This window comes from Phacochoerus africanus, chromosome 15 (genome assembly GCF_016906955.1).
Source record: "Phacochoerus africanus isolate WHEZ1 chromosome 15, ROS_Pafr_v1, whole genome shotgun sequence".
Taxonomy (NCBI): domain Eukaryota; kingdom Metazoa; phylum Chordata; class Mammalia; order Artiodactyla; family Suidae; genus Phacochoerus; species Phacochoerus africanus.
The window spans coordinates 123243205-123266174 of NC_062558.1; the positions used below are offsets into that span (position 1 = coordinate 123243205).

Sequence of the window (22970 nt, forward strand, 5' to 3'; positions counted from 1 at the left end):
AGGGGGTGAAGTCGGTCAATTTAATTCCCCAAGATCTAAAGAAGGTCGGTATCATTTCATATAGCCCTGGCAGAGCAGATCATTACCAGGCACAAATCTGTTCGTTACGTGCTGAGGGTTTATAGCAAAATAAATAGACTGTCATCATAAGTTCAGAAAATTGTGTGTTCGACCCACGATAATGTGTAAAGGGCGTTTAATAGAGTTCAGCATTTATTCGTTATCTGTATGCGGACAGAGACGGCAGTCGCGTTATCAGCTTTAAAAAAAAATTCGGTAGTTCTGGGGGTCACGTGATGCCCCTCACACACAGAGGCGCGCGCGCATGAACCCTCACATGCTCTGCAGTGCAGTTTTGATTTTAGTCACAGCAGAAGGCTTAACCACAAGAGATTCCACTGGTTCAAACCAGCGTAAACCAGATTTTTTCAGCCCACAAAGGAACAGATTACCTCTTGTATCAAATTCTGCATTGGGGGAAAAAAAAATCTTTGTTTCAAAAAAGGTGTTGATTATCATAACTCAACATGGTGGCATGGCACACTTTCATGTCGCCTGTGACGGGGCTAGTAACTCGATAAAATACGAAATCACTACTTTCAGTCTAGTCTAAGCATTGTTAATTTTCAAAAATAGACCATCTTTTGTTTATTTGAATGAAAACTCTCAGACGAACTTAAAAAAAAAAAAAATGAAGATTAAAAATCCTCCCATTACCTAGCTTAGCTACAAATCCGGTGTAGAGCTTGGATGCAGCCATGCAGCACAAACAAGATAGAACGTTTTTTGTTTGGAACCTATTGAAAAAACAAATGGGTAGCATTTTTAAACACTCATTGATTATGGCAGGGTGGCATGGCCCAAATGGTCTCTATTGCTGAAGAGTAGTTTTAAACTTTGGCCCTTTAAGTATCATAGTCAACTGAAGAATGGTGCCCCCAGAAAGAAAAAATAGCTATGCGATCAATTCCCAGATCAGCTCTTTCTGAGAATTAATGTTCGCCTTTTTCTCCCATGATGTTCGGATAGCAAAGAGAAAGATTCCGATATGTGATAGGCTAGGTATTTTAGATTAGAATTTTTACTTCTTCTGAGGAAGAATCATAACTTTTCACATGAAATGATGAGCTGCTTGACTCATGTGCACTCAGCGGTTGCTGAATGAGTGTATTAATTAAAAGTAATGACAACTCCGTGAATATTTTTGAAAGGATGATATTAAATGTTTCTTTTTCACTAAATGTACTCTGAGACATTATGTAATAGATTCTGTGCCCACCTCTTTTTTTTTTTTTATAAAAGATTCGTAGCATTTGAAATCTCATTCTTTTGTGCTTGAAATACTTTTCAAATGACAAATGAAATAACAGAATAAGCTGGAATGCGTATTGCCTTCCTTAAATTGGGGACCAAAAACAGCATGAAGCACTGAGAAATCTGGGCTATAGTAAACTTGATACTTTTAGAAAGACTTATAGTGAGCAATTCATGGCACGTTTTTCCCAGAGCAATAGTTTAATTTATTGGCCTGCAGAAGTCAAGTGTTATAACAGATGTTACAGATATTTGGATGCTTAAAAATTATCAGTTGTAGACCTGAATTGCTGAGGATGCAAATTTCAGACCTAAAATGTGGTTTATAGTCTCTTACAACATAGGTTTCTGTTTCTATTCATCATAGAAACTATGGCAGATATCTCAACTATACAGTGATATTCGTGGTTTAGAATACAGTACTGTCACACACACACACACACACACACACACACACACAGTGAACCAAACCTTTGGTTATATCCATTTTCTAGTTTCTAAAGAGTTAAGCAACTTTTTTTACCTGCTGTATATAAGGCAAATAGAAAAGTACTCTGCAGAGGAGAATCACAATTTTCTCATAGAAGTTTACTAATGGGTAAAGCATGGTTTAGAGTTTGATTTTGGTGAAAACAGATTGCAGTACAAATGATGTGAGAGAGCTTATTGCTTTGAGACAGCCCAGTTTACAAGAGGAAGAAATTGAGAAGTGAAGAAACTTCAAAAATTAAAATAAAAACACCATGTGATTCCAGTATCCTCTCAAGCAAAGCAAAAACCTGGAAGTCAGCTCTGATATACACAATATTTCTAAGGATACTGAAATATATTCTGATATCCTGTCCTAAATATTATCTATACTGGCATGCTTTATTCCCAATTAAAATATTGTTAGTTCCTAAGGCAATCCTAGTACTAGAGTTGGTACAAGTATGACATTAACATAGCAGTTTGTTGTTTTAAATGCTTCTTGAGACAAAAGCGTGAACTATTAATCATTTTCATTTGGAGGTAAAATCTGAAATCACTTGTCAAGATTCAAAATAGAGAGACATTCTGAAAACTTGTATATACAAAACCTCTTCAGTGGTACATTCTTAGAAGAGAGGAACAGTAAACTTGTTTTCTTTCTTTATAATATAGACTTCTATGAAGTCGTTCCCCTTTATTTCATGATGGTGTCTTAGATGTACTTTAAAAGAGAATTTCACACTATTCTCTTTGTTTAATGTGACAGTGTGAGAAAGTGATCTTTATTCGTTCAAAAAACTCTGCATGTAGTCTATGTTTAGGTTCTTTTAATGTGTTTGTCTGTGATTTTTAAATGCTAAACATGTAAACAGATAAATTGTCAATGTTAATTCTGTATCCTGTCATACAACTGATCTTTCTTTCCTGCCATTTCTTTCCTTTTTATCTTTTTTTTTGTGCATTCATGTTGCAGTTGATAAAATTACGTGAAGAGGTGAGTACTTCCTGGCTTGCTTTTTTTTTTTTTTTTTTTCCCTCTTAATTCTGCTTTTCCCTGTAAAACTGAGTTTCTAAATCTGAAGTAAACTCTTTGGGTTCATTTTTTCAGCAAAATATAAACATAGCAAACATATTGATTATATTACTAGAAATGTTCTCTGCTATCTTTAAAAAAACAAGTATATCCTAATCATGCTTATCATGGTGATCATTGTTTGCTAGCTTTGGAAGAAAACTCACATTTTAAAGACCAAAAAAGGAAAGAAAAAAACAAATATCATAAAATGCATAGTTTAGTTTTAATGTAGATTAAATTAAGGTTTATTTTATTTGTATTGGTTTCTCAAAGTCGATACATTAAAAAAAAAAAATCTGACATTCCAATTTACTTTACTGAAGACAGTTTTTAAATAAACTCTTTCCTCTCAACCAAAATTCTTAGGTTCGACATTGGATACCATGCATCTATTATCCTTTTGGAGAAACACATACATGTTATAAATGCCCTACTAGTCTGTATACACAGATACCTAGAAATAGCCAAAGCTCTCCTCATTGTTAAACACTTTCCTTTTTGTAGGAAATAGCACCCAAGTGAGTGCTCTTTTTTCTGAGTTTGCTAGACTGTTTCATAATGCAGCTCTAGACTTTTTTTATGGCCCAGCAGATATTTATGACAGTGTTTATAATTTTATCCCTGTATCAATGAGACGCCAAATGATTCTGTATATTTTTTTAACTAGACCAAACTTATCAAATATGCTTCGCTACTCTTTTCAGAGATAGTTATATTTTTTTATTTAGTGAGGTTGTTTTGCTACTTTTATATTAAGGCATAAAATAATGGCCCATATTGCAATTTGGAGCTTCTCTAATTGCTTATAATAAAGAGTACTGTGAATTATTTTCAAGTTTAATTTGACTTCATTGATTGAGGTTTTCCTAGATGTTTTTTTGTATTGGTAATGTCATCATTCTCGAGGTGATGTGAATCCTAATTTATAGGTTTGTGGAGAGTGGTTTTCAACAACTCTTCTGATTTGAGATGCATTAGTAATGTCTTCTCAGTAAAAGTAATAATGATATATATAAAAATGAAGGGTGAGAATACACAAAATCCTCACCCTCCAATCTTTTTGTGTTTCTCATCTTCCCTGCATGGAAGCAGATGTATATACTGAGTGAATATTATCAGTCGCAGTTTCGATGTATAAGATTGTTCTTGAGGGGAGTGATACATCAACATTATTTTTCTGCAAGACAGACTATCTGCTTGTATAATTTGCATACGCTCAGGCTTAGGTGAAGAATCTGAATTTTTAAATGCTACTGCCGCTAACAATAGACTAGAAAACCACTGTGTGAAGAAACTACGCGAAGCTCTTGCCCCTGAATTTAGCGATGAATATTATTAATGATCTCTTATGCCTCAGTACCATCAGTATCACTGACAGAATATTTATTTTTGTTAAACTGAATTGTGTGGCCTTAGAGATCCTAATTCTAAAAGCTGAAAACATTATGTCTGCATTTCTTTTCAAATATGTTTTATCATCATTTTATGGCTTAATTCTTTTGTTGTGCCTATAGCAACAGTTTTATCAATTATGCTTCTAGAATGCATGTTTCCAAAACTGTAACCTGATTGTGCTTGGAAGAATTAGATCACTCCACTAACAGAATAATGTACTCTGAAATATATTCTTTTAACAGACTTTGATATGGATGTAGCCTTGATATTTATACAATAGGTTATGGGGGTGGCACCGCCTTAGTATATGGTTTGCTCCAAAGTGATTGTTTCTCAGCCAGGATTTTCATAGTCATCAGGGAGTGAATATACCCCAGATTTCTTCCTTGTTTGAAGCTGATAGGCACTCATCTGCTTCAAAATAAGATGTTTTGTTGTGTTTGGAAACAAAGTATGCCCCGTCCCTTACTCGCCATGCTCTTTTGGGGGGCTCAGTTCTGGAAACAGGGCACGCTTGGAGGCAGGCTGGGGGTGCACAGGGAGCTGAACTGGTGTTGGCTACGCCGAGCTCTCCGTTTGAATCCTGCGTCTCTAGCCCTCTACGTTGCGCAGCTCCTCACACAAGTTGAGCTGTGTCTGAAGCGCCTGTACAGCTCCACTTACCTGCTTTGAAAAGGGCTGAGAAGAGGGTGAGAGAATGAGTTTGGGATGGAGTGTGGGGGCAAGTTGAAAGCATCAGCTGCTACTGTAGTGTATTTCCTTTCATTTTCAGAGACCAGGGCAATGCACAACTAAGGGAACAATGTAAATAGCACAGCTGTTACAAGAACTTGATTTTAGCTTGACTTAAGTGAAGAGGTTCCAAAATACAAAGTGAGGTCCTGCTGGAAAGCTGCTGGTAAACCGATAGTCCTCTTGTGTGCAGATTTACTCTGATAAAATTCAACTGTCCTGAAGAAGGGTTACTTCCATTATTTAGGAATATGTATTTTTAAGATAAAAAGTTCTCTGAGAAATTTTGCCCCTCATTATAACCATACACTGAATAAGTGGATTTGGCTCCCTTTCATGGAATCCCCCATATCATTCTACATTTAAATACTTTGTTTCCTACATTATATATTATCATATAATTAGACTGTCCATTTTCAGTGTTGGAGCTTTAATTTTTTTTAATCCACAGGAGCTAAATATTTTCTTTTCATTTATAGATTTCATCCAATATGAAAATGAGCCCCAAATCTTTGTTCTCTTATTCTGGATTAAAATTCACATTTACTCTTGATTTCACAGATCTGATATCTTTTTAGAGAATCACCAATTTGAAATCAAGTCCTTTGTTAGATAGAAAACAATATTCAGAGAAGAGAAGAGCAATCCCCACTCCCCAAGCCTGCATGTAGGGAGAATTAGGAATAAGAAAGCTATTTTTGATAAGCTGAGTAAAGTGTTTAATTTTATTTAAAAATAGTCATTAATGCCAAACATATAAAGCTCCCCTTGCTTTTCTTTTTCTCAATTACAGCCTTTCGTGATTTCCCATTTTCATGCTATACACTTTCCTTCCTTCCTCCCTTTTATTTATTTAGCTTTTTTTTTTTTTTGGCAGAGGGAGGGGCAGTTTTTCTCTTAATTTCTCCACTGTATAGTAGACGACTCTATTAATTATTATAGACTGTTGTTGCAGCTTTCCTGACCTTCACATCAGGTCCTATCTCTCTGTTCTAAATGCATTGTTTTAATGATTCTTCCCCCCACTCCCCCCAGCACTTCCCCCCCCAAAAAAAAAAATTTCAAGGAAAGCTTTGATGTGGCTTTAGCTGCTTCCAACGTCTGGCCGCATCTCAGATGTGTCACCTATGCCGGGAGGGAATAAGGAAATCACGTTTTGAATGGTAATGATAACATACTAATCACTTCCTTTCTTTGAAGATGGAAGCAAGATATTCTGTCAGCATCCCTGGCTGCTAGAGCTTGGAGGCACTGGTCTAGGTGTATTAGCTTAAGTGTGCATGTCAATACAGCTTGCATCTCCAAGATCCGTGGGGGCTCATTAGAGCAAGGTGGATCGTTTCGGTCGACAGCCACTCAGATAATATGTGTGGCACCTCCTTTTTTATTATTATTAGAAAGCATTTCTTCGATTTTAAATGACATCTGTCAACAACACAAAGTTGGAGTTGTGGTTGCATTTTTTTTCTTACTTTTTGACCAGATACCAAAACAGATTTGAGGGGGAAAGGTTCTGATACATACAAATACATGTGTGCATGTACACACTTGCAAATATACAGATACACATATTCTTAGATTTTAAGTATCCAGACATACATGTGTCTGTGCACACACATGCAGGTGTGCACACACACTCATTCCCATGGCCTTGTATGTATTCTTTATCCATTCACAGCCATATTAGCTTATAAATAATGTTTGTCAACCTGAATATGATCTACTGTATGATCACTATGCTTTAAGAAAAAGAAAAAGAAAATCAGCCTCAGTATAGAAAAGAAAGTTTAGAAGCTGAGGATTGGGGGGAAATTAGAGGATTTCCCCCATCAAATGTAATAGAAAAGAGTATATATAATTATTATCATTTTAGTTCACAGTCTAAAACACACTGTGTCGGAAATTCACTTTCAGTCTAATGCCATGTATTTGGGAATATTTGGGAATAAAGCCACAATTTTGTACATCTGTGTGCATGGGAAAACATGTGTTTCCTGTCTCTTAGTGGTTGCCCTGAGTGGTCTTAGAACTAGAATTGCTCTTTAGTATTCTGTTTTAGTAGCATATGTTGTTCCATGTGACATGTGACATCTTGCCACACATCTAAAATTGAGGAGCATTCTCTTAAAAATAAAGTTCCTCTTTAAAAATTACTCCTGCAGGATTCAAAGAAACAAGTGAGTTTTTTAAGTGATCGCATTTAATAGAAAATAAATACAAAATAGGGATCACAGATCTATGCAAATATCTGTCTACTTCTGCTGAAACAGGAAAGATCCAGTTGGTTCTGGTCTTCATATATTTCTCAGTGTTTTGGAGTAAGATTCATTGCAGTCACATACAATGTGAGTCTGCCTTTTAAAACAAAAAAGTGAATAGTCTATATACCACTGATTGATTTAAAATCTGTCTATTGCAGTGGTTTGTATAATGGAAGATTTGCTAAAAATTATCTATAATGGGTTGTGACTCCCCCCCTCCCTGAAATGTTAGGGCATACGACGGCATTATTTTTTTTTTAAGGCAAAAAAAGAACATTGTAGACGGCCGTCTGATTTTTTTCCCTTTTTCTTTTTCAGAGGGCACATCTGCTCGATAACACAGAGAGGCTGGAAAGGTCATCTCGGAGACTAGAGGCTGGATACCAAATAGCAGTGGAAACCGGTAAGAATTCTGAGAGTGAGCAAATTGTCTTGCTTATGCACAGCAGTCTTCACAACACATGACATTTCAGGGAAACTTCAAAGGAGTAGCAGAGACAGCAGCCCGAGATGTGGTTTACATATTGGGGAGACAATTGGGAGCTTATTTGCGCTTATCTTTTTTCAAGTTAAAAGGCATGACATCTACTGAAAACAGTTCCTGAGGTTTAAAAGTATACATCTGAAAAGAGATGGAATACTTTGTCTAAATTCTACATTTGTCTTAATATGTGGTTACATGTTGTCAGTTTACCCACCCGCAATGATTGCTAGCACACAGTGCCGGCTCCAGTTGTTTGCTCCTTTATGTTTATTCACATATGTAAAAATTAACATTGTAATCAGTCTAAATGATGTGAACTAAGGGCAAAGAGGTACCAATACAGAGTTTACCTCACTTCTTTGTCCTGGAGTTGGAAATGATTCCTAAGGGTGCTGTATTTTTTTTTTTTTTAAATCATGAACAGAGCCTGTAATCAAATATAAGGAGGAAAAAAGTCATGATAATTTTATTCGAAGTGTTAGTTGATACCATCCAAACTTTCGATTTGAATTGACAACTTGTTAATAATTTCAGAAAACTCAGCCTGAATTTGACTTATAGCTCGAGACTACTTCAAATAGACATGTGTTTTCATTATTAATGTTTCAGGCAATGACTGTTTATTTTTAACCCAGGAAATAAGTATCCATTAACCCCTTTATACTTAGTGGTTTCTTAGTATTTAGCTATTTGCAAAGTATAGATTATATATCATCTATTTTATATGTTTCGGATAACTCCTACCCAGTATATGAACAACAAAGATATGTGGGTGACAACTTTTCCATTGATTTTTTTTAATTCAGTGTTACAAAAATATTTATTTTTTAAGAGAAGGAATAAGGAAAATGATTCCAAATAATTTCTTTTATGAATGGCCAGTGGTTTCCAATGGCCTGAGTTCATGGCTGTCCTGTGTTGGTTGACTTATGTGATGACTTCTAGGAAGTCAAATAGGAAGAGCACAAATGACATTGGCATTAGAGTAATGGTGAGAAAACTGAAGACAACCAGATTTTTTTAATGGTATGGGCAGTCCTCCTTTCTGAGGTTATTGATAGATTGGCTTTCTGCCCTGATTGGAATAAAAGTCAGCTTTTGTTTGTTTTTTTAGCCTTGGGCTTATCTTAAGAAGTGGCTGTCCTTGCAGAGAACGTTAATAATGAGAAGCGTCATGAACATGAGGTCAGAAGGCCAGACTTGGGTTCTAGCCCTTGTTTATGTGACCTTAAGCAAATCACATAACCTCTCTGAGTATGCTTCTTCTTCAGTAGAATGGAAATAATGTTGCCTGTCTCAGAATATTTCTAAGAAATGTAGGCATAAGTTAAAATACTTTGTATTCTATAAAACACTATACCAATATAAACATTATTATCAATGCTTGGCCTTTTGATGATATACAGACATATATCTTTCAAAGAAAAAAAATTTTGACTAAACTTGGTATTAAAGGAAATTTTTTTTAGTGTTACTTTAACATCCTTGGGGAATGTGTCACTATACCTATTGACAAAGTATCCCATTGATGAGCTTCTTTCCACACGGGACTGAGTTGGGTTGGGGATATTCTTGCTATGAAGCTGATCACTGGGCTTGATTTGGCTGATTGGGCTTTTCTCTCGCATAACACCATTTTTTGTAGCTTCCTCCCAAAGCTGAGGAAACTCAACGAAGAAGATCACAGATACTGGAAGATCATACATTGATCAAGGTTATAAGATCGAATGGGATTTGATAGTTATTCCTTTAGGTGTGTACTGAAATGTAACATCAAACTATCAATACAGTCAACATGCAAAATGCCAAGTTAAGAGTATCCTCCAAACCAACCTCAGTTCCCTTGGCCTTTTTAGTAGGCTTCAGTGGTAAACTAGCTATAAGCTTTTGTAAAATTAGTATTTTTATATGTAATATAATACATACATAAAAGCTTGGAAACTTCTTACAGACTATAAAACTAAGTCTAGAAGGAGGAATTGAGGGGGGTTTGCGGAGGTAAAGACACCTAAAAGGAAGTCATTGTGCTAAATTATTTCCTTGGATGAATTTGAAGGTGAGTGGAGAAATGAGAAAAAGGCCACAAAGCATTTTTGCTGCCCTTGCTTCTTACTATAATGTGTGTGTGTGGTGGGGAGTAATTACAATGGGTACAATGTTGCTTCTGCATCTCTTGCTTCTCTGCTAGCCCTCAGCCAAGTCAGGTCCATTCACTCTGTGTTTTCATTGTGATGTGAATTTACCACACTAATCACTTTGTTATGGTATCAGTAGAAGAACAGCAACTTTCAAAAGGAAAAACTTTGCACTTATTGGTTTTTTCTTCAAGTCAGTGAAATGCAAGGAGAAGATAGGAAAGACCTAGGATGACTTTAGGAACAGCACAGAAGAGGGAAATAATTTGCAAATATTGGCCTAAGACCTAGTTCTAGACTAGTCTAGTTCTAGACTAGTCTAGTTCTAGACTAGTCTAGTTCTAGACTGCAACAAGAGTTTTCACCAGTCCACAGCAAAAGGAGGGGAAAAACTAGAAAGAAGTGATTGTCTTGTAAGGTAAATGTTATTAATTGAAAGAACTGCATGTTTTCTAAGGTCATGTTTTTCCTGTTTGGGGGCGATAAAAGGATAGTTTTATGATGTGATGGAGATAGTAAATAGGAATTATATATTCAGTTTTTTTCTTTACCTGGAAAAATAGCAAAATTGGCATATTTGGGCCCTTCAAAATGTTTTTTTGAAATTTTATTTGGCCGCAGAATCTAGGAATTATTGTCCGATGTACTGAAGAAAGAGACAACAATCCTGTTATTTGGCCTTACTGTTAATCAGCTGTGTGACTTTGAGAAATACTTAACCTCTCTGCATGTGTTCTTTTATTTGCCACATGGAAACCTAATGTCAGATTCTATATATCCCATAAAGTTATTATAAAGTAAAATGAGGTCATATGTATTCAAGTGCTTAGAAAGTAAATAGGGCTCTATAAAAGTCATCATTTTTATGTTATCTTCAGTATAAGTGGTTATCTCTGAAAAATATTGGCAAAAGATTTCAACAAAAATCTGTAAACTTTTCTTGATGACTGTTATTGGCAAATATAAAAGAAAGTTTGATTATTATATATAAATATTTACATGTCGAATGAAGTAGAAAGCATATTATTTTGACCACTAACACCCTCCTAGTAAATAATGAAATTTGTCTTATGAAATTCCTGAGTCATTTTTGACATTTTAAAAGTTATTTTGTCGGGAGTTCCCGTCGTGGCTCAGCAGAAACAAATCCGACTGGTATCCATGAGGACACAGGTTCGATCCCTTGCCTCGCTCAGTGGGTTAAGTACGGATCCAGTGTTACCATGAGCTGTGGTGTAGGTCGCAGACACAGCTCGGATCCAGTGTTGCTGTGGCTGTGGTGTAGGCCAGGCGGCTACAGCTACTATTCGACCCCTAGCTTGGGAACCTCCATATACCACAGGTGCAGCCCCCCCACCAAAAAAAAAGCAAACAATAAAAGTCATTTTGTCAAATTGTCAGTTACTGTCTATTTAAGAATAGCTACTGGAGTTCCCACTGTGACACAGCAGGTTAAGGATCCAGCATTTTCTCTACAGCAGCTCAGCTCACTGCTTAAGTTCAGTTTCAATCCCTGGCCTGGTGCAGTGGGTTAAGGGTCCGGCATTGCTGCCACTGTGGCATAGGTTGCAGCTGCAGATCAGATTTGATCCCTGGCCTGGGAACTTCCATATGCTGAGTGCAACCAAAAAATAAAATAAAATAAATGATAGCTGTTGAACAGAGGGACTCTGGTCCAGAATGTACTTGGTCCGAGTGAAAGTACATGATTATTTCTAAGTGCCATTTACACCTTGATGTATATTGAGTTTAATACTAACCAAGTTTCTTTCATGGCTCCCTTTCTGTTTGAGAAAATGATGAGGTTACAAGTTAATTGAATAGCACTCTTTAGAAAAGAAGAGACAGATGGAAGAATATATGATATTGAACTAAAGAGCCGATGCTAGGACATTTCAGTCTAAGACTGACATCAAGAGGGACAATTATCAGAGTGACCATCGAAGACCAAACATTCTGCTGGTTGTATGAGCCATTGGCATGATCCATGTGAGCATTTCTTGTAAGTTCTTGCCCCCAATCTGCGAATAAAAAATGACTCTTCCTTTTTTCATCTGCTACTAATAATCAGGTCTGACTGTTAGCTATGGGGATATCCATTTTGTTTGAGGTCAGAGAATTAAGATTTAAAACTGTGGGTCATCTGCCCTTTATTCTGAATTTTTTTTTTTTCTCTGAAGTAAATATCCCAGAATCACAGTAGGCACAAAACTAATGGAGGCTGAATGATAAGTGAAAGAAATAGGCCAAAAGAGAAATTATACAAGGGCAGAAGTTCAGGGCTCACTCTCTTCTTTCGATATGTAAACAGATAGTTTAAGATATTCGCCACTATCCCACCCTGCGCCCTAAATGCACGCCGTGCACCTGGCAGGACATCTGTGGAACCATGAGAGTAATTGTCTACAGTCAGTAGCCTCACATCTTTGAAGAGTGGTCTGCACCATTTACCAGCCTTGCTCCTGCTGTCCCTGAGTACCCAGGCCTTACGGGTCTGCACCCCTTCTCTCAGTTGTCACTTCAAACCACCAGCTCTGATGGTCCATTTGGTCAGTAGTCTCTCTGCTGTACTTCTGCAGGTGCTATACTTCTGCCAGCCTTCCTGCCATGAAAAAGAGTGCTCCATTCTTCACCCAGAGCCCTGCAGATTTCCCACAAATGGACTAGTTTAGAAATAATACAGTGTTTATTGAACACTTCCTATGGACCATACGCTATTCTCAGTATTCCATGTTTATCATGTCTTTAATCCTTACCACAACTCTATGCAGTAAATAGTGCTTTCTTATTTTATAGATAGGAAAGCAAGGCACAGAGAGATTAAGTTATTTGCTGACAATCAGTCTTGGAAATGGTGTAGCCAGACTGACTCCATGCTCTTAACTGATAGACTACACTGAAATATGAATGGGTTCCAATTACCTAGATTTTCCAAAGTGACCTATTGTGGTCAAAATATGCCATGTTCTCACATCTGTTAAGTTCCTTTTCATATAATTTATTCAAAAGCTATTAAATATGGTGTGCCATGTGCTGAAGATATACTAGTAAATAAGACAGCCAGTGTCCCTATTCCCAGGCAGCTTGTGTATGGGGACAGGCAGGGCAGAGAACAGGATCATACAGACATTTTTAAAAATTAATAAATGGACATCATCATTCCAGATGGTCGCAAAATGAAAGAGTAATAAGTGAAGGTTATCTTAGGTTAGCTAGTTAGGAGAGACCTCTCAGAGAAGTACCTTGTAAGCTGAGTCTTGAATTGCACAAAGATGCCATCAGTAAGCAGATTTGGGGCCAGTAATTCCAAGAGGAAAAAGCAAGCACAAGGAGTCTGAAATGAAAAAGTGTTTGGGATGTTCAGGCAAAAAAGAAAGAAGATTGGTGTGGCTGGAGCAAGTGAGCAATGGGCACGTGACACAGTTAGGTTAGAGCCATGTAGAGTGCAGATTCTATGGGACCCCAGGGCACGGGAACATGTCTTAATTTGACTTGTAGGGTGTGATGCCATTGGAGAGCTTTCTCAGGCAAGTGGCCTGATCTGAATCATAGAGGACAGAGATGTTCACATTTCCACATCTCTGTGGCAAAGGGGTGGGAACAAGGAGACATGTTAGGACATGTATTGTAATAATCCAAGATGTGGTCCTTTTACTTGTTGAAATGAATGGAGGAACTGGATGGTGAAGATGCAGGAGAAATTGTAAGCCTTATTCAAAGGCATTCAGGAGCAGGAAGCTTGAAATTTGTTATTAATTTCCCTAACAATTGGCATGCAATCCCAAAGATTCCTTCTTGAGAATATCCCCAAAACAAATGGGGACATATTGGTGCTTGTTCCTGGTGGGGCTTTACACAGACAATGGCCAATCCATTAGGCTGGTGGTAATCATTCGTGATTATAAATATGAGCTTGCAACCAAGTTTATGATATCTTATCTGAAGAACAAGGATGATGATCCCTATTTCCTAGAATTTGTGAGAGGCACAAATAAAATAAAGTATTTAGGAAGATTTTGTAAATTGCCTCTCTGAAGTGTGGTGGTTGTTTTTTGGTTTTTGTTTCTTTTCTTTCTCTAGAAATCTCCACTCAGGTAGGCTCTAAGTATAAATGTACATTGTCACTTTGCTTAATTTTGTATCAGTCTAAAGAGGAAATGGGTTAGTTCCATGTTACCCAAAGTGGGACTCAGGACCAGCAGCATCAGCGTTCCCCTGGAGCTTGTGAGAAATGCAGCATCCCAGGTCCCCTCAGAACTACTGAACCAGAATCTGCATTTTAACAAGATCAGCTGTGCTACCTGTGTGCATTAGGTTGAGTTAGATGTTCGTATTTATTCTGTATCTGTATGAACCAGATAAAAGTCGTGTCATTTAATCTCATATACATTGTATGTATGTGCAACTACATGTGTGTACAAAAATTCAGGCAGGTAGCTTGTATCATTAACTACACTCCCTGTGAAATAATAAGTGTGCTTGTGTCTGTTAATATTGGTTGTATAGAATATACAAATGGTCTTGTTTAGGAGCTGGAATAGTTATTTATCCAACCTAGTTAGGAAAATGTGAGTAGGCAATGCTTGACAGCTAGAATAGCTAGTGACTTATCCAGTAACCCCAAAGGGACTACATTATACCACTTTGTTTTTGTCATAGTACTTTTCCCCTGTATTTAATACCGCTTGATCCTCCTTTTAATCACAGTTTCTTGTGTATCTTGTTTTATTAGGGAAGTACAATTTTAGCTAATTTTAAGCTGCAGATACTCCCCATTTTAGGAATATATTTCCACAGGCCTATTTTACATGTGTTCAGATTATTTTTGCTTTTTATGATTACCTCAACAAAATCTTTATTCATTTGAGTAAAGTTAGAGAAACATATGGAGTACTTCTTTACACAAGCAAATCTTGGAATTACAGCATTTTCATGAGAATTAGATAATTTATATATAGCACTGTTTCTCTTTCTACTTTGCATATGTCTTTTTGTAAGAGTTCATTCAGGAAAATCGATCAATAGTGCTATCAACCTGCATTTGAAAAATCAAATAAAATGTTTCATGTTCAGAACTTTTTAAAAGCATTTAAACAAATTCATTTCAGACGTGCCCTCCTTTATACTTTAATTGTCTCAAAGTCCTGATGGAGTTTTCCTGAGTCTTTTATGGGACTATATGAGGATTATGAAGGATGATATTCCAACTTTATCATATTCTATCTTTTAGCTCTTGAGAAAGTATTATTATTTTAATTAACTCATTGTAGAATTCACTTAGAAATTTTAATCAGGGTTGAAAGTATCTAAGACAAAGTTTTTACCAAAGTTTTTACCAAACTGAAAGTCAGTCATTTTCTTTGTATCAGGAATTTCTTCCATGTCTACCAACATTTTCTTATTTTTCTACCTCCTCCTCTCATTATAATATTAATCTTCTTTCTCTTCTTCTTCTTCTTCTTCTTCCTCCCTTTCCCTCTCATCCTTCTTTTTAAGAAATATTTTGAGTGTTCATTCACTACACTAGATATAATGTAATAATTCTTTGTTTGTTTTGGCTGCCCCTACAGCACACAGAAGTTCCCTGGCCAGATATCGAACGCACGCCACGAACGCACACCACAGTGGCGACCTGAGACACAGCAGTGACAATGCTGCATCCTTAACCCACTGAGCCACCAGGGAGCTTTTAGGTACAATGTAGTAATTCGATTCAAAAATATAAATCCTTGAATGTATTAATTTATCATCTGTAGCAAAGATTAATGGGTAAAACAATGCACAATAATAAAATATAATGCATAAAACTTTTTAAAGTTGTAAGGTAGCTTGGAACTGAGCTAACATCTCAGGCAATGTAAGAAATTTTTTTTTTTTCTTCTCCTCCATTTACTGATAACTCATTTAGAAGACTCCTGAGCATATAGACCCAAAATGTGTCAACTGTATATTCTTTGCTCTTAGAGCTATTATCAGTTGGTAGAAGAATAAATTTCTGATTCCGTGATCTTAGTGAGAGCGGTATAACATCAATGAAAGAAGGCATATATTGCATTTCATTTCTTTAACAAGTTCATTTCATTGAACTCTAATGAGTGTCAAGTGCCATGGGGATACAGCGCTGGAAAGACAAGATATCCTAGTCTTGGTTTATCTGAGTAGAGAATGTTCTGTCTATAAACACTGATTCAGATTTTTTTTACCTAAGTAATTTTGTTTGGGCACAGGTTGGAATTTACAAAGGCACTACCATTTCAAACTAATACAGAAATAAAAAATTAACACCTTATGTTGTTCTATAATATAGGAACAGAAAGTGGGATTGTACAGTTGGGTTGATATTAACCACCTATTTTATCCAGCCATATGTATTTTAGAGGAAAGAAGTATTGAACTTTTTGACAGAAAGAAGTTATCGCCAGAGAAAAGTTTCTCTGCTTATCGTTTTGGAGTGATAGAATGCATGGTTATGCTTTCAGAACCTTAAAGGTATCTCTGCTAGAATAGACATTTTTTAAAATACTGTCAAGAATTACTTGACCATGTCCTGTGAGATTTTTAAAGTCCACCCAGTGGTAAAGTAATCATTTTGATGTGTAGTTATCACTTTATAATTACAACCCTATTAAAGTCTTACATCTCAAAAACTGTGGTTCAGCTCTGAAAAGAACAGAGGAGCTCGTCATTTGGGGTGAAGCTCTCAAAGAATATTTTCAAGTTGTGCTTAAATTTACTTTGTGAGGTTCTCTGAGATATTGGTGAGCTCCATAGTGGTAAGAAAAGGATATCATTTAAACCTTATTTGGAGAACCTTCTCCTTAGGTGGTCCAAGGGAATTCATAGGGTTCATTTTTTTAATCCATTAAAAAGCATTATACTCATTTTTAAAGGTGTCTTACCCCATAAAGCCTATCACTTTTCCAGTTGGTTTGTAAGATACACGTGAAGCCATTCTTATTCTGTTGCATCTCTGTGAGTTGAGAAAAAGAATGACGACCAAAGCAGATCGCTAAAATGCCAATTTACTTTCATATATTACAGTGAAGGACGGTTAAGCTCATGACCTTGTTGCACTGTGCTTATATAACTTTCCTTGGGATTTTTTTTTAATCAGTTTTATTTTCCCTTTGAGTCTGACTTTTAGTGCCCAGAAGTTTTCTTTTCAGCAGTGTTTATGTATTTAACAGAATTTTCTGAGGTGGGTGCTACAGAATTTTCACAGCATGGGTTCACATTGGACTAAGACTTTGTATACGACTTATATCAAGTGGAAAACTTGACGGGCATGAGCTTTAAAAATGGTTTTTTTTGTGTGTGCTCTATATTTGAAGCTTTCGTCTGTATTTCCTGTTGGGCTACAGTGTTTTCCAACGTTGCCATAAGAGAACAAAGTCAACATTAAAAAAATAATTTTTTTATTGAAGATTATGTTTTTTCAAGTAAAGTCTTTATCAAAGAGACTGTCATGGTGGGTCATCATTCATGGATGGCACTATGCTGCCCTTTTGCATCTTGAGATATAAATTCTAAGTCATAGTTAAATAAATATCTATTTATTTAGAGAAAAGAAGAAACCACCCTAAAGCCAGACAAGGAAGAAAGCTTTTTGAAATAAGCATGTTGCTGGGTACTCCTAATGTTACCTCCATGTTGGTAATCTCATCACAATCAATTGCTCAAGGTTCTGATGCTCATTAAAAGGTTGATAGTTAATGTCCACATAAAATACACCTTATAAATTGAGCTAATTATGTTTATTTCTCCTTTCACTGCTATTTGCAACACATGACACTTGAATAGAGCACAGTGAAACCTTAACATTTATTCAGAAAACTCTCATTGGGCCCTTAGAAATTAGAGTGAGGGTTCCTTAGATCTGAACTGGTCTAAGTTGATCTCTGAACTAGCAAGAAAAATCCTGCCCTAAATGAATTGTTATTAGCTAGATTGGCATTTGGGTGTCAGGTTAGGAAGATAATCAACCTACCTGAAAGGGAAAGTAGATTTTCTGTAATTTAGGAAGGAACGGACCCTTGGCCCCATTCTAGGCACTTAGAGTGTAAAGTTCCAGGATGAAGTAATTAAGTCTTTTTCATAGTGTCAGGGGAAGACTCGCAATAGATAAGCGTTATGGAATAAATACAGGGTGAGCAGGGGAAGTAGGTAAACCATGAGCAAAGTGGGCAAATACGTGTCTTATGGGAATTTCTAGAGTGTGTCCTAGGGCATATCTAATGCTCATCTTAGTTTATAAGTATACTTAAAGTGATAACATTATTTTAAAAACATTTTCCTTCAAACTTTTTATTATTTCAGAGTAACTTCTCCAATTAACCTATCCATTTTAATAGTCAAATGTGTAGTTATTTTACTTAATACATTGTGGAGCTTTTTAATGTTTAAAATTATAATCTTTGGGAATTTTTAACTTTATATTATGTGCTGAAAGTAATGCTAATATTAGGAATAATTATACAATTGTATAATCTGCTTTGAAATTTGCAGACTACTTTTAGTATCTCTTTTTACATCTATTACTTCATTGCATTGATCAATACATTAACTTATTCAAAGTGGAGATTTTTTACTCAGATTAAGTTGACCGATGCTCTGAATACTTCTCCAAATGCCTTCAATTTTCACCAGCAAGAACAGCTAGTAAGTTTTATTTGGTTTCATATTGCTCTCTTCCTCATTAGCATGTCTGTGAATTATCTTTAATGTTCAATGCTCTACACAAACCTGTCGATGTTTAGAACCTGTTATTTAAGCAAACAAAACTCTATCATAAGAGGGAGTGTCCACAAATTTAGAGGACACATCAGTTTTTCTCCTGGTGTTAGCACAGGACTTTTATAGTGTCATCCAAACTTTTCACGTAGGTGAGTTAAAGAGATTAACTGGATTGACTTTGTTAATATAAAAAGGAGACCTCTCTTTTTTCCCCCCCTCAAAACACTTACTTCTACAAGGTAAGCATGAAGATGGACCAGATATCTTATTGCCTCACTGACATTGCCTGCCAGCTGTGAATTTTCTTATTGTAATGAATCCCCTCATTTTTATTGCTGTGTGCAAGGTACAGTGCTTCATTTTTCTTCCTACTTGGGTTTCCTGTAGAATGCACACCCCATATAGTTCTTTAAATTCACACTGTTGTGCGAACAAGCCAGTCTTTCTGTTCTCTCCTTTGTTAACCATAAACCTTGTGGAGCAACAGTTCTTTCGTGCCCTCTGTGAGTTGCTGGACTCTGCTCAAATTAAACACTGTAAGATTAGCAGCAGGCTGCAATGGTGAAGTGTTTCTTTCTCTTTGGCATTTTTGTGTCATGTTGCCTTGATCTTGAAAACGCTAACAAATTCGAACGAAATAATCATCTCACACCCACCCTTTGTAAATGGGGACTTCGTGTCTACCACATAAAAAGTAGGAAGAACCACATGTATAATTTTTGCTGCCCTTTGAGAATTAAAAAAAAACATTACGTGTAGAAAATGCATAGGAATTATTTTGTAATCAAAGTGCCAAGTCTAATCACCTATTTTTCATCTACAGTGAAGCAAAATGGAATGTTCAAGGAGCTTGGTAACGGGACAGACCCAGGTTCAGAACTTGGTTCTGCCTCTTAATCACTGGGGAACCTTGGGCAAGTTCCCTTGCCTTTCCATGTCTTCTTTTCCTGATATATAAAAATGTTGACAGGTCTTCAATGTGGAAGTTGTTGTGATAGTTACCTGAGGTAAACTGTATAAAACACTTGAGGCATCTTAAGTCCATCACAGGTCCTCAATAAAGGTTAGTCTCCATTATTATGAGACTTCGCATAATAACCCTAGCTGCTATGACCAATTACCCTCAACAGTTCCAGTGGCTTGATGCAGTAAAGTTTATTTGTCACTGTGGGAGCAGTCCAGTGCAAGTGTTCTTAGTGAGCCAATGGCCTTCCATGTGGTGAGTCAGAACTCCAGGTATCTCCCACTTGAGAGACCACTTGGTGGTTCTGCCCTGCACCCAGCTTTAAAGTCCTCTACATTTTGCCAGTAGCCAAGGCAAAGAGGATAGAGCATGCACGCCCATTATTACAGCTCCACAGGCAGCACGTGCCACACAGTGATGCAACCTAACATCCACCAGCAAGAACTAGTAGAATGGTGCCACCAAGTGCAAGGGGGCTAGGAAATATTGTTCCAACTGGACAACCACTTTCTCATCACAACTTTTTAGTAAAGAAGAGAAAGAACAAATATGGAGTGGCAGTTTATCCTCTTCTACCACACTGTTCTTTGCCCACTTCACTGCCTCGTGATCAATAAATTCAAACCCTGGCTTGTAACAGTATACAGTGGGGCAAGATAGAAGAGCATATGCCCTATGGGTCAGGTCAGTGGTTATAATCTTCTAGAATTTGTGACAAATGAAACTTTCCCTCTTATTCATAAGGACACATTAAAGAGTCAATATCACTTGCTTTCCTTTCTACCAGGCATTTATCTCTATTCACTTCTCAAATTTCTGTTCCTTAGATCTATAATAAAAAGATAATGCTGCATGTGTTTTCATCTAAGTGTTGACAATAGATACAAGTCAGCAAACTTGTTTATACCATGTCTAAAGTATGTGCTTAAAGAACATTGCAAACTGTCACATCTAAGAGAAACCTAAGGAGACAGGGTGACTAAATGCAGTATGGTTATCCTAGATGGGGTCCTGAAGCAGACAGAATGCTTAAGGATATTAGACAGAAACTAAGGAAATATGAACCAAACATAAACCTCTAATAGTATAATAATTATCAGAATGGGTTCATTAACTGTGACAAATGTACCACAATATTAGAAGATGTTAATTATGGGGAAAACTGGTGTTAAGAGTATGGGAGCTCTAGACTAACATAAATTTTCTGTAAATCTAAAACCATTCTAGGGAGTTCCCTGGTGGCTCCGCAGGCTAAAGATCTGGTGTTGTCACTGCTGTGGCTGGGGTTTGATCCCTAGCCCGGGAACTTGCACACGCTGTGGGCGTAGCCAATAATTAAATAAATAAATAAAGCTGTAGTAAAAGAAGAATTTAAGTGCTTTTCAGTCACAGTCATGTTCATTTTTATTGAATCACCATAGTATAATATTATTATTGCTACAAATTTGTCCTCTCCTTTCTGTTATATTACCACTATCAATAATTTGGCCTTTCTGATAACTAACAGGACCTGTGTCTATTTAAAGCATCTTGCCCCAATTTTGGCACTAGTAAATGCTCTAGGCATGGTAGTTTCCTATTTCTTTCTTTCTGCTTCCTCCCTTGATGCTTCCAGTAATTCTGAAAAGAACAATATGAATTTTTATTTGGCTATAGAGAGAATCAGACTGATAAATTACTCCATTTTATGACTCTGGGAAATATTACATATATATGGGAACATGGTCCCACGTCCATGTAATTCACCATGTGCCATCTTTAGGATAAGACTGTATAGACCATTTTACTTATTAGAAGAACAATAGTCAATATATTTTTAAAATTTTGTAGTCTAAAAAAACACAACAGCCTGCATTGTGATCATAGAAATGGTTACTATTTTTTTCCTCTTCTAAAGTCCCTTAAATGTTATTATTTAATTGTACAATTTAAAAAGTATGTTCTCGGAGTTCCCGTCGTGACACAGTGGAAACGAATCCGACTAGGAACCGTGAGGTTGCGGGATCGATACCTGGCCTTGCTAAGTGGGTTAAGGATCCGGCGTTGCCGTGAGATGTGGTGTAGGTCACAAACATGATTCAGATCTGGCATTGCTGTGGCTCTGGCATAGGCTGGCAGCTACAGCTCCGATTAGACCCCTGGCCTGGGTACCTCCATATGCTGCAGGTGCAGCCCTAAAGAGACAAAAGACCAAAAAAAAAAAAAAAGTATTTTCTCTATATTTAGAAGTACCTAAGATCTGTTCTTGAAAAACTATTTCACATCGTAGTTTCTCAAATACATACATTTACAGAGAGAGAGAGAGTCCATATGCCAATAACATGAAGAGGTCAAACACTTGTAAAAACATCATTTTAAATTATTTTTGTTTCTCCTTATTTAACTGACCAAATTGTATAAGATTTATATCTAAAGGTCACTGTCGCTGAAAATTCCATATTAACAGACTTTTAAAATCCCACATATATATTTTTTTAACTTCTTTGGTCTATTTTTCAGGATTATTCTGGCATCAGAATGATGATTTCTCCAAACACAGTTGTACCCATTTCAGCAATATCTATATGTGAAAGGAAGTGGAAGTTCGAATCCAGATTTGTTGACCCTCGAGATCTTATATTGACCTTAGTAGGTATTAGCTTTTTAGATCAATAAGAGCTGTTATTGACCTCAAAGAAGAGTCAATACCTGCTTGTTAATTTGCAGCTCGAAAATGTTATACATTTTGTTCTTCATTATTACCCTACTTATTTCAGCCTTTTCTAAAAAAGAATGTCTTTACTGTTTCTGCCAAGAGATCATTATGTCAAAACATTTCAGTTTTGGTGTTTAAGGAAATAATTATTGGACGTGGTGGTCATTTTATTTATTTTGTTTGGTTTTTAGTGGTTCATTTTAGGTTTTTGTAAAATTTCAACTGGCTGAGATTCATGCTGTTCAGGAACGTGAAGTATACTCAATTGTATTTTATTTAATGTAGTTTTTAACGTTTGAGAAACAATTTTAAATAACCTATAGCTCATGGCAAGAGTAGTCTGACATGTATGCATGAGAAGTGAAAAGAAAGTTAAATTGGAAATAAGTGGTCTAAAAAGCAACTAATTAATGATGTTTTCTGCCTTTCCATGTATAAATGAAAAAGATCAGTACAGATGTTCAGACATGTACTTTTATGTGAATAAACATTAAGAGCTTTTAGGGTAAGGACTTGTGTGGGGGTTTGAATTTTAGAGGCCTGTGCTTCTAAAGTTTTATTAAGTGTTTAAGTTTTAAGTATTGGTAGAGAAGTGGCTTTTCACATCATCATTGTTTTGTATATTAACATGGAAATGTCAAATTTTGCATAACTGAAATGTCTCAGTATTGCCTATTGCTGAAATTCAAATGTCAGAACAATACTTCTGCA

General features: G+C 36.4%; 1 protein-coding gene across 5 annotated transcripts in view; it reads left to right on the plus strand.

The window, feature by feature from the left end:
- The window catches only part of VTI1A (vesicle transport through interaction with t-SNAREs 1A), a 366600-nt gene that overhangs the window by 79978 nt on the left and 263652 nt on the right, over positions 1-22970 (plus strand). For 3 of the 5 annotated variants that reach the window (XM_047760689.1, XM_047760687.1, XM_047760690.1), the window contains one exon: positions 7567-7651. In XM_047760689.1, coding sequence (XP_047616645.1) covers positions 7567-7651 — 85 coding nt within the window. Of the gene's footprint in view, positions 1-2758; positions 2780-7566; positions 7652-22970 lie in introns of all 5 variants that reach the window. The other 2 variants (XM_047760686.1, XM_047760688.1) reach the window with 1 other exon arrangement.